The 17,047-nt window shown below is 39.7% G+C and overlaps 1 protein-coding gene across 2 annotated transcripts in view; it reads left to right on the forward strand.

The window, feature by feature from the left end:
• The window catches only part of dnmt3bb.1 (DNA (cytosine-5-)-methyltransferase 3 beta, duplicate b.1), a 33,434-nt gene extending 22,361 nt beyond the window's left edge, over nucleotides 1-11,073 (forward strand). The window contains exons 10-22 of one of the 2 annotated variants that reach the window (XM_061257762.1): nucleotides 173-295; nucleotides 416-460; nucleotides 631-710; nucleotides 2,671-2,783; nucleotides 3,304-3,487; nucleotides 3,724-3,808; nucleotides 3,982-4,127; nucleotides 5,762-5,852; nucleotides 6,781-6,929; nucleotides 7,434-7,519; nucleotides 7,655-7,748; nucleotides 8,093-8,211; nucleotides 8,538-11,073. In XM_061257762.1, coding sequence (XP_061113746.1) covers nucleotides 173-295; nucleotides 416-460; nucleotides 631-710; nucleotides 2,671-2,783; nucleotides 3,304-3,487; nucleotides 3,724-3,808; nucleotides 3,982-4,127; nucleotides 5,762-5,852; nucleotides 6,781-6,929; nucleotides 7,434-7,519; nucleotides 7,655-7,748; nucleotides 8,093-8,211; nucleotides 8,538-8,679 — 1,457 coding nt within the window. In that variant the 3' untranslated portion in view covers nucleotides 8,680-11,073. The remainder of the gene's footprint in view (nucleotides 1-172; nucleotides 296-415; nucleotides 461-630; nucleotides 711-2,670; nucleotides 2,784-3,303; nucleotides 3,488-3,723; nucleotides 3,809-3,981; nucleotides 4,128-5,761; nucleotides 5,853-6,780; nucleotides 6,930-7,433; nucleotides 7,520-7,654; nucleotides 7,749-8,092; nucleotides 8,212-8,537) is intronic. The other variant, XM_061257764.1, reaches the window with a different exon arrangement.
• The last annotated feature ends 5,974 nt before the right edge of the window (nucleotides 11,074-17,047 follow it).

The raw sequence follows: 17,047 nt of genomic DNA on the forward strand, positions 1-17,047 counted from the left end.
AAGAAGAAAGGATCAGTGACTGTAGTTGTGCGGTTCACCACTGGATTTGCTAAGAGAATGGTTGTGTCAGGAAGGGCATGATTATTATGTGAGTACAATTGTATTAGAAGATAACATTCTATCGTAGAAATGATTACTTACATGGACTTTGGTTTTTTAAAATTTTCTTCAGAAAATGGATCACTCAATCACCAGGTCCTGGACGTTAGTCTGCCGGAGTACTTCCCCACAGCCAAGAGACCAAAGCTTAACTTGTGCAAGGCCAAGCAGGGCACTGAAGATGTCTACAGCAGAGGTCAGTCATACAAGGACCAAAACCTACAAGGCCACAGGACTTAATGTACCCAGTACCAAGAATTTTAAAGGCATTTTTAAAGGATTGTTATTGATTCCTTTTTTTTTTTTTACATTACAGAGCAAATGGTCCATGAAATCTTGAAGAATAACAGAAGCATAGAAGGTGATTTTTAAATTGCAAATAATTTGTTTTCCTCAATGAGATGTGAAATTAAATCATTGTTGTGTATTTTATTACTTAAAATGTATGTGTGCCAAGCAGCTGTGATGGAGCTCATGTACTGTTCTGTTCCACGTTATATAAATCATTTTAATTTTGTTTATTTTTAACAGAATTTTGCCTCTCTTGTGGGAAAACAAGAGTGGCAACCTTTCACCCACTTTTTGAAGGAGGACTTTGCCAAGCATGCAAGGTACTGTTGGTGGAGGATTTTAAAATAAGTTATTGCAACTTCACTAGTTCTAAGGTCTGTGCGTATGATGTGATTTGGGTTCCTTTTGAGTGACTGATGAGATGAATAATGATTTTCTCATGAGCTACAGGCTGGCTATACATTAGACTAGGTCACCTATGCAGACATTGTTTAAGCTCCTGAGACACAGGGTCTCAGGAGATTCATTATCACATTCTATACCACTAACTCTCTGTTATAGTCCAATTTTTTATTTTGTTGGCATTTAACTAGTGCTGAGTATAAATAGCAGGCAGTGTTGCAGTCAGACATGCCAGCATGTCATATCAGGATGAATCCATTTGCGGTGAGCTTGCAGAAAGCATTCCTCCAGCATGCCATGTGTAATTCCAGCCCTGTAGAGAAATGCCCACAGAAATCAGTTAAGGCTTGCTGAAGAGTCTGTGTATATTTTAATTGCATCCCAACAAGCCTGCACACGAGAGTCCCTGTGCTTAAAAGAATGACGCATCTCAATTTAGCCACACACACGAAAGCACTTTCCAGCAATGTCAGATGTGCAGGTTATTTCTGCAGTTATCCATGGACATGCCCTTTACCCACTCTGCTTTGATGGGATTACACAGGATGTGCTGCGACTGATCATGATGATGATGTGATGATAATGATCTTGATGATGATGTGATGATGATGATAATGATGTGATGATGGTGATGATGTGCTGCGACTGATCATGATGATGATGATGATGATGATGATGATGATGGTGATGATGATGGTGATGGTAATGGTAATGATGATGATGATGATGGTGATGATGTGGTGATGATAATGATGATGATGGTGATGATGATGATGGTCATGGTAATGATAATGATGATGATGATGGTGATGATGGTCATGGCAATGATAATGATGATGATGGTAATGATGGTGATGATGATGATGGTGATGATGATGATGATGATGGTGATGATGGTCATGGTAATGATGGTGATGATGATGGTGATGATGGTGATGGTCATGGTAATGATGATGATGGTAATGATGGTGATGATGATGATGGTGATGATGATGATGGTGATGATGTTGATGGTGATGATGGTGATGCTGCTGATGATGATTATGATGATACTGATGATGGTCATGGTAATGATGGTGATGGTGATGATGGTGATGATGATGGTGATGATGGTGATTCTGTTGATGGTGATGATGCCTGAGAGACTGACTTGCTGTGTTGTGTAAAGACAACCTATGAAAACTCAAACCGTAGATTGAGTAGCCCTAGAAATATTTAAATTTCAGTTTTATGGGATTGAGGGATAATTTCTGAAATGATATCATTCTAGATCTCCTGTATTCAGTCTCCAGCTGCGTCTATTGTTACTTTTTTATGGTGATGTGACAAGCCCAGTTACAGAAGTCCAAACATACATGAGAAAAGCCTGTTTCTGTTTGAGTGTAGCTGAGGACATTTTAATTTACAGTATATCAGTGGAATTCTGTAACAGTGGCAGATGGGTTCCCCCTTTGAGTCAAGTTCTGTTCCAGTTATCAGCCAGGGAGTTTTTCCTTGCCACTGTTGCCCTAGGCTTATTCTAGGGTTCAGTTCTCTGTAAAGGTTATTTGTGACAAAACTTTATTAAAAGCGCTATACAAATAAAAAAAATAAGAAGATTTATTGATTGATAACACTCTTGAGGTGATCTGATAACCATACATTCCTAAAACAGACATAAGTACATATGTTTAATGCTATAAGGTATCTTATAACAATAAAATGTAACTACTTTTTAGACTGTAGGAATCTAAAGGCAGCCTCTGTTCTCTGTCAAAGTACTACCCTATATATTTGAAGGTACTAGGCCTAGGGCAAATATATATTACATATATAATCTTCCTGTGTAATAATAAAAATATATATGTTTCTCTATATCTTATCTGTCTAATGTACCAGGATGTGTATTTAGAGATGTCCTACATGTATGACGATGATGGGTACCAGTCCTACTGCACGGTGTGCTGTGGAGGTCGGGAGGTGCTCCTCTGTGGGAATGCCAACTGCTGCAGGTGAGGGACACAATCTCACTCACCTTCAGGATGAAGCAGCACGTTGGATGGGCTCTGAGGACAAATGATAGAAGATATATATTAGATATTATATTAGATGTTATAAATACATAATGCATGGCATAGCAATTTGATTCAATTTGATTGTTTATGTCAACTTTATGATAAAGGTACCATTTTACAATATTTGAATTCATTTTTTAATAATTTTTTGAGGTTCAAAGCAATTTCAGGGTATACTCACAGCAGTTAACATACCAAACTTCTCAATCTTACACTACTAATATCCACTCTCACCTGTCTTCCGCATTCTCTCAGTCTCACATGTCCTAACCAACTTTGCCAGTTCCTTTAGTCTTACCTATGCTGCTAGTCGCCTCTACCTCAGTCATGTGTCCCACCTGTGTTGGCAATGCTATGTTTCTCTTTACAGCATTGTCATGCACATTATATGTATGCATGAGAGCATGACATGTCCCTCTGTTCTGAGCTGTGGTGTCTTCCCTCACTGCTCGTGCAGGTGTTTCTGTGTGGACTGCTTGGATATCCTGGTGGGGCCTGGGGCCTCAGACAGCGCCAGAGTGCTGGACCCCTGGCGCTGCTACATGTGCCAGCCGGCCCTGCTGTACGGCACGCTGCAGCGCCGTCACGACTGGAGCATCAAGCTCCAGGAGTTCTTCATCAACGACAACGGCCAGGAGTTTGTGAGTTCACCCGCCGTCACGCCCTGTGGTCTGAGAGGCTGCTTCAAGACCGTCTGCTCTACACAGCGCTATCAGTCTGAGCTGACCTCATCTTGAAATCGAAAAACGTTTCACACTAAATTAATTCTAGGATTATTTAAAGGTATTTTTATGTGCATGCGTTTGCTCTCTGATGGGTGTTTTAGTTTTATTAACCTAGATTCCTAGAACTTAATCTTGCATGTAATCTCGTTTAGGAAAGTCCAAAGATCTATCCAGCCGTCCCGGCAGAGCAGAGACGTCCAATCCGTGTCCTTTCTCTGTTTGATGGTATTGCCACAGGTGAGTACGGGAATTCCCTCGGGCACTATTTATCAAGCCTCTACCGTAAGCCACACCCAGTCGCCATACAAACAATAGTCTTCTGCTATTTCTTACATCTTTTCCTGTTGTAATGCCACATCCAGTAAATCACCATTCCGGCTTTAGTCACATAGTATGTTTGTGTGTGTCAGGATATCTTGTGTTGAGAGACCTCGGCTTCAAGGTGGACCAGTATATCGCATCAGAGGTGTGTGAAGACTCAATTTCTGTGGGAGTCGTCCGACATGAAGGAAGAATCCAGTATGTGCACGATGTGCGGAACATCACCCGGAAGAATGTGAGTGGAGCGCCCGAAAGAGGAGGGGCTTAGGAGAAGCTAATCATTCTGTTAGTGCAGCCTCCATTGTTCTCCATTTCTTTTGTTTTCTCTCTGTTCTTGCTACTCTGAATCTTATTCTTTATTCATTATTATTTTACAATATATTTTATCTCACCAGTGTTTACAAATCCACAGTTTAGCTGCAGGCGAAACACCAGTAATATTAGGTCTAGGCTTTTGTGAGAAGTCTTGCCACATGAAAGAAACCAACTGTGTAGGTAATTTTCATGGGTGGCAGTCAAGAGTTCTTTATTAACTTTTCTGAAACTCAGTGTCTTGTAGCTGCCTTTGTGTGCATGGACTTTTCTTTCATTCATAGCAGTCTCCCACTCACATGAGGGCATTATTTATGTGCCTGTTTACACAGCATCATCAGTACAGACATGCCTGGCTCGACTGCACCTGTGTGTCTGGCTCCCGTCTCCGAGATTGTTTCATGAGCCCCCCCAAACCCACAGCAAACACGTCAGCTGCGAAAGCCTTTATGCGAGCCAGTGACATTTGGTCAGACAAAGGGCCAGATCTCTAAAGATAAATCCCCGCACTCACACACCCTTTCACAAACCATCAGACCAAAAGGAGCCAAGACTCCGTGGTCTCTTTGTGCAGATGCCCCACCCTGATTGGTAACCTAAGTCTACCCTGAGGCTGTAGCCTGCTAATGCCCACTGCTAAGTATCCCGCATACAGTAAACGTCACACCTCAGTGGTGGTGGGGGGGGGGGGGGGGGGGGCTGCAGAGGATAGCCTTGGTTATTGTTTAACCGAAAGGTAAACTTCACATCAATGGCACTCACAATGAACAAAGTTGAAATTAAAAAAGTCTTTGGAGTTTTGGCAGTAAATGTGGCAAACCAGTCACATTGAGTTTTGCTACATGGATGTAGTTTTAGCATGTTTTTAAAATGTTATTAGCCCCTGTAATTAAAAGCCTTTATCTTGATCTCACACAAGTGCCTTTGTTTTCTTTCCTATAAGAAAATGAAGACATTCCCTCCCAAATCAACAGCAGCTTACAATATTGAAAATCAGCACAGAAAATCAGAATATCAGCATTTTTATAACTCATTGAACAGAGACATTTGAGCTACATGTCTTTGAGAGTATAAAATGTTAAAAAACATATTTTTGGGTTATGGAGACCACACAAACTAAATTATTATTATGTTATTATTATTATTATTATTATTATTATTATTATTATTAATATGTTTTTAGTAGTAATAATTGTTATTTACCTTTACTTAATTTATAGGAAATGCAAGGGACGATGTAGCCAACTGTAGGAGAATGATTAGATGACCATGTGTACAGATCCAGCTGGGAAATTTGAGCAGGAACTACTCCATTAGAGCCATGGGATCTAATAATCACTGTGATTCAGGACCTTAAATTTATGTGTAATTCAAAGGACAGTACCTTCTGGAGCGCAATGGCCCATCACTGCACTGGGGCACAATAGTCTGCTTGATTGCAAGGCCCCCTACTGGCCCACCAGCGCCAGTATATAATGAACATGGAGGGTAAAGCCACCCGGGTCTGGTGCTGCAGGACCTATAAGTAACACAGCATGGCGCTGTTGCATTGCACAGATTGCAGAATGGGGGCCGTTTGACCTGGTGATTGGTGGAAGTCCATGCAATGATCTCTCCATCGTCAACCCAGCCAGAAAGGGCCTGTATGGTACGTATAGGGCCTCTTTATATTTCTTCCTGATTTACGGCACATTTTAAATCCATTCTTTTCGCTCAGTGTCGGAATGAATTATTTTCTCATCTAAACCAGCTTAAACCAGTCAAATTTGCCTTCAGTGTAGCGAGGATATCAGGAGAACTTCTCTGCACTATAGTCAAAGACATATAATGCGATGTGTATGCTATATGCAATACTATATGCTCTCTGTGATATAATGTATATATACAGTATAGACATACATAATTGACATAATAGCTAGTTTACTTTTTGATATATTTTCTGTATTATTTCTCAGGAACATATATTGATTTGCTTCAAGAGAATGTTCATAAAAATGATTTATATTATATTTATATTTGTTATATTGTTGTTATGCCCTGGATACATTTTTACTTATCATCATGATTAATATTATCATGATGATATGTAAAAGCAAGTGCAATGAAGAGGGACAATTTCCTGGTGGAAAGAGCTACACCACTATCCTGATACCTAGCAATTGAATCCACAGTGATCCTAGACTGTCAGTTATTCCAGAGGTCATGAATCATCAGAAATATCCTTCACTCTGCTTTCTGCCTGTACTGGTGAATTACATCTGGTGACAGGTGACCTTCATGAATATACTGTATGTGAGAAGACAAGGCAGGATCTTATTTTTGTTACGGATGATTACAATCGGTTGTTACAATCAACACTACTTTGCCTATGGTGATTGGATTAATAATAAAATAATTAAGAGTGTTATTGAAAATCATTATTTAAAACGGTCTGCCATAAAACACCCTTGGTTCCACTCTGCTTGAACAGATTATTCAGTGGGTATGTGACAAAGGGACTACACACACTCAATGTTAATAGCCTATAGTATATAAGTGAAGTACAGTACTTGAAGTAAATGAAAATGTATCTGCAGAGGGCACCGGCAGGCTGTTCTTTGAATTCTACCGGCTCCTGAGTGAAGCTAAGCCCAAGGAAGGAGAGGACCGGCCCTTCTTCTGGATGTTCGAGAATGTGGTTGCCATGGGCGTCAACGATAAGAGGGACATCTCCCGCTTCTTGGAGGTCAGAAACAATTGGGAAATGTCATTCACTTCAAAACTCAATATTTTTCCATAGTCTGTATGCTGTAAATAAAGTATGTCTGACAGGCAAGTAAAACTGAAAGGAGCGTTACCTTACTGAGTGCAGTAATAGAACACCCGTGCTGTGAGCAGAGTAGTAGGACCCAGTAGTCCTGCCCCCTAGGAGGTTATATTATTTTTATATTTAATGTCTTTCCATATTCATAAATTACAATGGGTGATGTACAGTATGTTTCAATCATTGTCAAATGTGAATGGACAGGACAGCTGTACTGTCGTTTGTATCAGTATTTCAGTTGAAAAGAAGCTAGAAATCCTATGTGCATTTTTGTGATTATTTGGCAGAACTGCATCACAATTGCAGAGTAAATTGGACAGATAATGGCTGATTCTGCATCAGAGGATTTAGAGCACATGAAGGCACATGAAGAGCTGTTTGTGTTGGTGACCTGTGTGTTGACCAGTGCCTGCTGCTGTATTTCAGTGCAACCCTGTGATGATTGATGCAATCGAGGTTTCAGCTGCACACAGGGCTCGTTATTTCTGGGGGAATCTACCTGGGATGAACAGGTGAGTGGGAGACCCCTGCACGGCGGCTAGTCTGCCATTTCCTCACCTCACTTTCACCCTCAGACATTCTGCCACATTTACCTATGGAAGAAAAGGCCTCACAACATAAAGTGAAACTGCATATTTTATCCTCAGCGACTCTCATTATCTGTGTGACAGGCCACTGTGTGCCTCGGGAATGGACAAACTGGAGTTGCAGGATTGCCTGGAGCACGGACGTGTGGCAAAGGTTAGACTTTTATATTCACTGTGAGAGTAAAATGGTGAACACATTTGTCCAGCACAAATGTGTTAGTTATACACACTGCAGCAGAGGATCAAGGTCAGCTCCTGCAAATTACAAGATCAATTTCACAACTAGACATGTTTTCAATAACCTTCAGAGCAAAAATGTTCTTTCATATGTTTGTATTTTTTGGGATAATACATTTTTGCCAATTACCAGGGATGTGTGTGTACATGTGCATGAGAGAATGTGTAGTTACATGTATAATTCATGTTTTGTGCCCATGCTGTGCTGCCAGCTAATGAATTGGTAACTCCCTTCCTTCACACCACCTATTTTCCCTCCAGTTTGGAAAGGTGCGCACCATCACTACACGTTCCAACTCCATCAAGCAGGGCAAAGACCAGCACTTCCCTGTCATGATGAGGGGGAAGGAGGACATCTTGTGGTGTACGGAGCTGGAGAGGTGAGCCCCCACCTCCGTGCTTTATTTTCAAATCATTTATTTGGGCTGATAATGGAGCTGATGCCAGTGCATGAATCGGTTATCTTGCCTGCTGCTAGGCACTGCTTATCAGAAGAGGGTTATCCTTCCTTTGATAGATGGTGGATGGCCTGCTTTTGTAAGTCCAATGCATAAATGGTTGTTCAGGAGGTATATGTGCTATTAGCCTGATTTTGTTGTCTATGATGTATCCCAGCTTGTAACTCACTTAACACTTACTTAAGCTGTTTTTCAGTTTACCCATAATTGCAGGGTTTCCTTCATCTTCTGGAAATTATTTCTTGCAGGATTTTTGGATTCCCAGTGCACTACACAGACGTGTCCAACATGGGTCGTGGTGCCAGACAGAAACTCCTGGGTCGGTCCTGGAGCGTACCTGTGATTAGACACCTTTTCGCCCCCCTTAAGGACTACTTCGCTTGTGAATAGTTCCATGGGCTGTGCCCCTCAGTCTGGATCATTCACAGGATGAAGAGAGTTCTGCACTGAACACCCAAAGGCCCCATCCCATACAGGACAGTGTATTGAGGGAGGGAGGGAGTCTTCTACTCCAACTGAAACAGATGTTGCAGAGCTGCCATCTTCTCGGTTCAAAAGATTTGTTTAGATGTGCAGTCAGCAGCCAGAGACTTTTTAGACTGTGTTTTAATCACATGCGTCCGGCCTACGCCCCAACCTGAAGGACAGCTCCCTCCCAAATTTTATTATTTTATGTTTTTCGTGTGTGGAGTACTTCTAGTACAATCTTTCTATGATTTAGATTCCTGAATCATGTCTAGTAAGTCTAGAATTCTGCCATCCTCTCCCAGGTAATGATGTAAGTTGGTTTTACTTGCACCCAGAGCTTTTCACTGGTGTTTCCTGCTGAAGCAGATGCTCACATGTAGAAAATGTTTTGTCATTTTTATAAGCGATTGAATCATGCAAATACAGCACATTGATTCATATATCGATAGAGCACTCTTTCAAATAGGGGTTTATATTTTTGTATTCATTCTTATAAAACGTCCGACTGCGAGTACAGATTCCTTGTGTTGGCTGGGAGGGAAGGGTTGGACTCACATCCAGTCAAACCCATTAGCACTGTATAGACATCACAAAACAGATGACATTTTACATTTTTGGATAGATTTTTCATTTTCAGATTAGAATGTGAATGGACGGGAGGTGTGTGATTCTTGACAATAAGTCAGCCAATGTAAGCCCTATGTTTAGGGCTATACCTCAGTACCTAACCATCATGATCTACAGGCAGCACTTTTCCCACCAAATCTACTGTGAGATTTTAACAAGGAATGTCTTTGGTAAAGGTATATGCAAAACACTGTTTTTTAGACTTAACACTGTTAATCTTTATTTTTTTTTGAAGTGAAAAAAAAGAAAAACACTTTTTAAAACTCTGCAATTTCATTGGATGGATTTGTTTTTTTAAATGACAATCAGGTGACTTAAAATCCGAAAATGTCTTTTTTTATTTGTTGCAAAACAAGTATACAAAGTATAAAAAGGGGGAATACACGAGGCTAATTGTACATTTGACTACATTCAGTAGCAGAAATGTTATTACTTGAAAAAAATTATGAACAAAAAACAATCACAATAGGGGTGAAAAGCTGATAAAGAATATAGTGGGCTTTCACCAAAAACAAGTTGGCACTACCTCGACCTTCAAAGCCCAAATACCGAGTATATTAATCACACTCAAAAATATTCAAATATACAGAATTACTTTTTGTTTCATATAGTCTATATTATTTCACCTATTTTAGTTAGTGGAATGTTATAGTGATTGTGTACTGTATGTGATTCATGAAAACATGTTTACAAGTTAAACTGTCCTTCCTATATAGAAATATTTCAGGACAAAAGTGGATGGAAGTAGTGAGCCTTAATATTGTTTAGTCCTTTTTCTTTGCTAGCTCAACTTTTTTTTACTAATTGTGTTTTATACTGTGCAGCAAATTAGTGATACATCTGATTCGCTTTTTTTGCTTGTTTTAAACTCATGTTAATTAATGATTTGAACAGTTCAACAATATATATATACATATATGTATATGTATATGTATGTATATATACACATATATATATATATATATGCACGTTGTGCCTTTTAGAATATTCTTATATTTGATTTCAATATTAACTTTGGTAATCTGGCAGTATTTCAGATAGATATGCTTTGCTGTGCTTAACAACAATGAATTGTTTACATGCCTTTTAAATCTGTTGTATGGTAAACTTTGTTGTATGTCTTATTTCCATATGAGAGCTGTTTTATGATATACAGAAGTATCTGTGGTTTGCAGCTATTTCAGTCCTTTTTATATTACTTATTAAACTGCCTTTCAGGATTTTATGTCCAGTTTCTGTGTCTTTCCAAAATTTTGTTTAGAATGTAGACAATACATTGGATATATCAAACAATGTAATCTTTGTTTTTTTCATCTTAAAATTACGTTTTACTCTACATTATTTTAGAACCTCTGATGTTATACGCTTTTACATTTTATATACATTAGTATATAAGTAATATCTTCTTTGAATATTTCAGAATATTAAGTAGATGTTTAGGTTTTAAAATCTTTTTTTTTAAAAGATAGTATTTTTATTCCTTTTTATTTCATGGAGTGATTTTTTACCAGTCTCAGTTTTATTCTAAGAATAAAACATATGAAAATACAGGTGGATATCGTGGAAAACGTGACCCCTGTGATTGTATTTTTGTAATCTTTGTCAGCTTTTGAAAGAGTAACAGAATGATATCAAAGCTGTGTACCTGCTGCTTTCTATCATGTATCAATAAAGCTGATTTAACCCAAATGTTAACGTTACTCGCCTTTTCTATGTCAGCCTATATGTGAATGTGCCCAGCTACCAGCAGGAACTTTGAAAGCTGAAAACATTGAAACTTTGAAATTTCTTAAGACTGGGGTTACTTCTGTTAATAAATCATTTTTGTGAGGAAATTCTCAAAACTGAAAGAGATCAAATTCCAGCAAAGTAGGCTACTAGCCAACTGAAAATGAAGACAGTCGTTTTAACTTACTACAGTGTGTATTCTGTTTTGAGAATTTTTATTCTTTGGATATCGAGTATTAGAGCTGCAACAACCAGAAGAGCTTCCCAATCCGTAATGCAGAGAACTGTCATGTAAATTTAATTTAAGACATTGGGTCTCATGCAAGAATATTTTTGTATTCTTATCATACATTTACTAATAAATGCGCTAATACGAGTGTGCCACGTTGGATTCAACAAAAGCACCTAACTTCAGACAAATGTCCTAAATGAAGCTGTCAGTTATAATTCAGCATATACAATACTATATGTGGGTTCCATTGGATAGATGGCCAATGGGATTAACAAAGAGATGGGACAATGGATACCTAATTGGTTAAACTACTGCGGTTCCTTCATTTTTGGCAAAACATACTGTAATGACCTTTCATCAACTTTGTCTTTTCTCTCCTATACAGTCCACCAAAATACAATATGAGAAATAAGCAATGCAATAATCATATTTGATCTGCAAAAGAGAAAATGCTGTTTCAGTTTAGTTTAGTGTAGATATAAACAACATACATGGCAAAATAGGAATTAAGCTGACTCAAGAATTTCCTTTTCAATACCACTACAAAACGGTTTAAATATGTTTTCCATTTCCGTAGAACTGCATACTCCCAAGTAAAATGATTAATTGATTCCTCCTGTTGACCAGGACCTTGTTTTCACAAAGCAACTCCATTTGACAACTGCCGTGACAGGAAGTCTCCTAACTGACATGTCTTTAAACTTTCAGTGAGATTTATACCCAGCAGAAGCAGGCAGATTCTTTACTCCCACTCAATTATAATATAAAGGACTTCTGCTCCAAACAACAGGCTTGCCAAAATAAACGGAAACACAGCACTCCTCAACATTAACTTCCATGTTGTGACTTCTCTAGACTCCCCCATATACTTCACACTTATGTTATCTAGAATTACAGGCTTGTAAAACTGCTGCAAGACTGCAATTGCTGTAATCCATCAGAAAACTTCAGATTTCCATTAATATTGACATGAGTCCCATTCATACAAAAGGCTTTGTTTATTCATATTTTTTTTTCTAAATGCCTGTTTAGGTTTTGTTAAAGATTTAAGTTGAACCCTATTTGAATTACTTTTGCTAGTGAGTCTGAAATACTGCATCCAATCTCACATAATTTGTTAATTTCTAAGATTTTGAACCACCTGTCTCCAGTGATTCAGATCCAAAGTCTGTTCGCCAAATATCCACATTGTTATGACTCGGCTTATCCATCATTTGCCACATTACAGGGCCATCCGGCAACAGCCTATCCTTTATTTCAGGCTTGTCGTTTTTACAGCGAATGATGCAGCCTTTAGGCTAATGGCGAGTTTGTAATGGTTCTTCGCCTTCACGTTTTGTTTAAATTAAAATGAAAAACACTCGTTTGTGACTTGCATTTTCGTAATTGCACTGCGGCGCTGCCATAATTATATTAAAGAGATAAATAATAATAACCTCGATCTCCTTTCGAACCGTGGGACACGGCCATTTTGTATCTGAGTAACAAGAACAAAGTACGGGCTGCCATTTTATGATGAAGATAAAAACGTTGGGAAATGCAAAAGTGTGTTCTATAAATGACTTGCAAACCGACTCTTTTTGGTTTAAATCTACCAGGTTGTATTTATGTTCATTAGAGACTGTTTGTGTGACCTATTGTTTTGAACACTTCTAAATTCCATTCACTTATAACGTCCATTTTCTATTAATCTTTTTTGATTCTGTTAATGCAAGTCGTTGGTTTAATGATTTTTGACGTTTTGTGGGACATATGAGGATAAAGGAACATTAGGCTAACATTTCATTTTGCATAATATAGGCTAGTTACAGTAGGCTACAATCCGAAAATCGCATCATGGAAGCGGACATTTTAAGCAAAAGCAAGGCATTTGCTACCGCACCACGTAGACCTACGTCATTTAATATTGTAGGCTAAATAATTACATAGCCTACTGCATATAGGCCTACTGCACATACATTGATAATTGATAATAGTCATATGTCTTTCAACGATTTAAGGCCTGATTGTGTTTGGTCTCAATAGCTGCCGTCAATAAGTATTTTGCCTCAAATACATACATGCATCTAGTAAGATTTATTTCATAGATTATTATAAAAGCCAAACAATTGCCGCTTCTTGCAACAAATATACCTTCGAAAACACAAATTTCCATGGTGGGGGCAGGGGACCTAGGCTACATTGTGGCTTTTCACACGTAGACCATCCCAGTTTTTTAGGCACAATGCCGATGACCATTATGACGTCACGGAGAAGCTTCAGCGAAACTTTTTGAGTTAAATCCCCCCATGGCATAAAGGAACGACCGGTCGGGGTAAGTTACAGTGGCTTGGTTGCATCTTTTAATGGACTCGTGTAATAAACATGCTTCCATGCATTTTAGTTGGGTGCTCTACACTCATTAGATTATGTAATTTAGGCTGTAGAACTGTGTTCATTTTCCAATACACCGAGCAATGTAGGCCAACTCATCAGACGAGTTCGTTTTGTTTATTCACCGGCCTTGCACTTACGAACTAGGTACTGTTCCAGTTAAATTATTGAATGAATTGCTCATCTTTGTCGTTTTTTCCTTTTTCTGATGTACTTTTATTTGAAGTATTTCCAAAGTAAATTTTTAAAGAAGGACTAAAAATATATAACGCTTTCATACTATGGTAGATAATTGTGGTTGTTGGAAGATCACTGTAGTCGTCAAAATGTAGCCTATATTCTATGAGTAATGCCGACTTGGAAGATTGTGTTTTCAATTCCGTGTTAGTTTTAGCCAGTGTGGTTGTCCAGAAGGGCGAGCTGCAGATGTGCATTTCTGCCCAAAGAAGATTAACATGGCCAACGGCAACTGTAGGTTTTTCGAGTTCTCTATATTTTAATTTACAAATGCGTAGGATAAAAAATAGCCTATTGATTTATTTGGAGGGAGGCATAACCTTTCTGGATTACTAGAGGTGGTCAAGATATAGGCTAGTTAGTCTCACACAAAGGCTCACAAAAAAAAATACCAGGCACAGTTTGCGATGTGAGTTGCGTTTCTCTTCGGACACTACACGCACTCGTCTGCGATTGACTAATCAAATCACATGTGCACAGGGGTAGGCTTTCGCGGCAAAAATGTGATCATGCGCAGATTAACTAAGAGTGCCCAAAGTGACACTTCACACATCTGGAGTTTTTTAACTTTTTTAAATTATAGCACATCTTATGGTAAATCGTAGGTAACTAGGCCTATGGGGTTTGTATTATTGTTTATATAATCAGCTTTGACTTTGGCTTTTTCTTATTTATTTATTTTTGTTTACTCACTTGCTCGTTTATTTTTGAGAGGTGTTTTTGAAGGACAGCTAAACATGTTTTTCTCTAAAATATATCTTGATGTACAGTGTTTGGGACAAAGACAAGTACATAATTTATTTATTTGCCTCAATTTGAGATTTGTAATAAAAAACCCACATGTGCACATTGTCTTCAGCTGTGGAGGTCTTCCTTGGCCTGCCAGTCCCTTTGCGATGAGCGAGTTCACCAGTGCACACCTAAACACACCTGAGCAATTACAAACACCTGTGAAGCCATTTGTCCCAAACATTATGCTGCCCTGAGATGGAAGCTATGTATGAACACTGCTGTAATATCTACATGGTGAAAACAAGAGAATGTGCACTTTAACCACATGTTAATTGTGTGATTCCACATCTAATATTGTTGCAGATCAGAGGCAAATCAAGACATAATGGCCTTTGGCCCAAACATTATTGAGGGGACTGTATATTTGTAATACCAGTTGGTCATTTGCAGTGTTTGATATTGCCCATCTGTGGGTTTGTGCGGTGATAGGCAGCCTAAAAAAGTGTCACATTACTAATACTCTGTAAATAAAACCATATTTTGGCATTTTCACCAATCCATTTCTGAACTGCAGTCAAAATAAATGCATTTAAAAAAGGCCACACTTGAAAGTGGGCAGATTTTTTTTAAACTTATTTTTGTTTTTTTTACATATAAATCCAAGAAAGGCTTGTGTAGAAAAACTTTGGCTTTGCCAGAATGTGTTCATATGAACCATGCATTGCTTTTTCAGTGCTGAAGTTATTGAAATGCATTGTGCCAACCAGTAGGCTACTGCATAGTGATAGGCAACACTGCACAACCTGTGTGTGTGTGCATGTATGTATGTATATGTGTGTGTGTGTGTGTTGGGGAGTAGGGTAGAGGTCTACTTTAAGATGAGCTAAAAAAGCCTACTCTGGATCCCTCCATCATCCAGAACTACCGCCCGGTATCTCTTCTTCCTTTTCTTTCTAAAACTATAGAACGAGCCGCTTCTACTCAACTTTCTTCTTTCTTTTCTAACAACAACCTGCTAGACCCCCATCAGTCTGGCTTCAGATCGGGCCACTCGACAGAGACTGCGCTCCTCTCCGTCAGTGAGTCACTCCATGCCGCACGAGCAGCCTCCGTCTCCTCTGTCCTCATTCTCCTAGATCTCTCTGCTGCCTTCGACACTGTGGATCACTCCATCCTCCTATCTGCCCTCTCAGCAACGGGCATCTGTGGCACAGCCCTGGACTGGATTGAGTCCTACCCCTCTGGTCGCTCCTTCCAGGTTGCCTGGGCTGGTTCGGTATCGACACCTCGGCCCCTCGCCACAGGAGTTCCCCAGGGCTCAGTCCTAGGCCCGCTTCTTTTTTCTCTTTACACTCGCTCCCTTGGCCCTGTGATCACTGCACATGGGCTATCCTACCACTGCTACGCGGACGATACCCAACTCTTTGTCTCGTTCCCGCCGTCTGATACGCAGGTTTCAGCCCGTATCTCTGCTTGCCTGAGGGACATCCAGAGCTGGATGGACAACCACCATCTAAAGCTCAACCCAGGCAAGACTGAAATGATATTCATCCCTGCTAAAACCTCTCCCCATCTGGATCTCTCCATTTCCCTCGGGAATACCACACTCACACCGTCACCCAGTGCAAGGAACCTCGGCATGGTGATGGACAGCAGACTGTCCCTTCCTTTCCGAGAACATTGCAGCGGTGACCTGGTCTTGCCACAGGCCGCTTGGCACCTCCCCCTCTCCGAACCTCCACCTCACGCTCACGACTACTGTCTGTTCTGGCTCCACGGTGGTGGAACGAACTCCCCGTTGACGGCAGAACTGTAGAATCTCTCCCCACCTTCAAGCGCAAGCTGAAGACGCACCTCTTCAAGCAGCACCTCTCCCCGTCCCTCCCTACCTCCCTGTGAACCTTAATTGTTGTCTCTGTGATGTGCTTTGTGTATCGGTATTTTTAGTTGGCTAGGTAAGCAGTGTTTGGATAGTTCACTTTGGTCACTTTTGCTCTGTTTGTTTGTTTATTTGTTCTCTCTTTGTTGTAGAGGTAGCAGTTGAAATTGTACTTCCCTCTAGGGTCTTTCAGCGAACTTATCCCTGGTTATGGGTATGCACTTTGTTGTACGTCGCTCTGGATAAGAGCGTCTGCTAAATGCCAATAATGTAATGTAATGTAATGTAATGTAATGAGCAGGTTGATTCAGCATTGGTTCATTTCTGATCATATCTAACAGAAGCCTCACACGTTCAACATATAGTTTGAACTCTCTGTGGTGGCTCAAAACAAAGTTTGCCGCTCACAGCGATAGAGTATGTTGAATAACAACCCTTGATATAAGCCCATGATTTATTTGTGTTTCAGCAGGTTGGGGAAG

The sequence above is a fragment of the Conger conger genome, chromosome 10 (genome assembly GCF_963514075.1).
Source record: "Conger conger chromosome 10, fConCon1.1, whole genome shotgun sequence".
Lineage (NCBI taxonomy): Eukaryota > Metazoa > Chordata > Actinopteri > Anguilliformes > Congridae > Conger > Conger conger.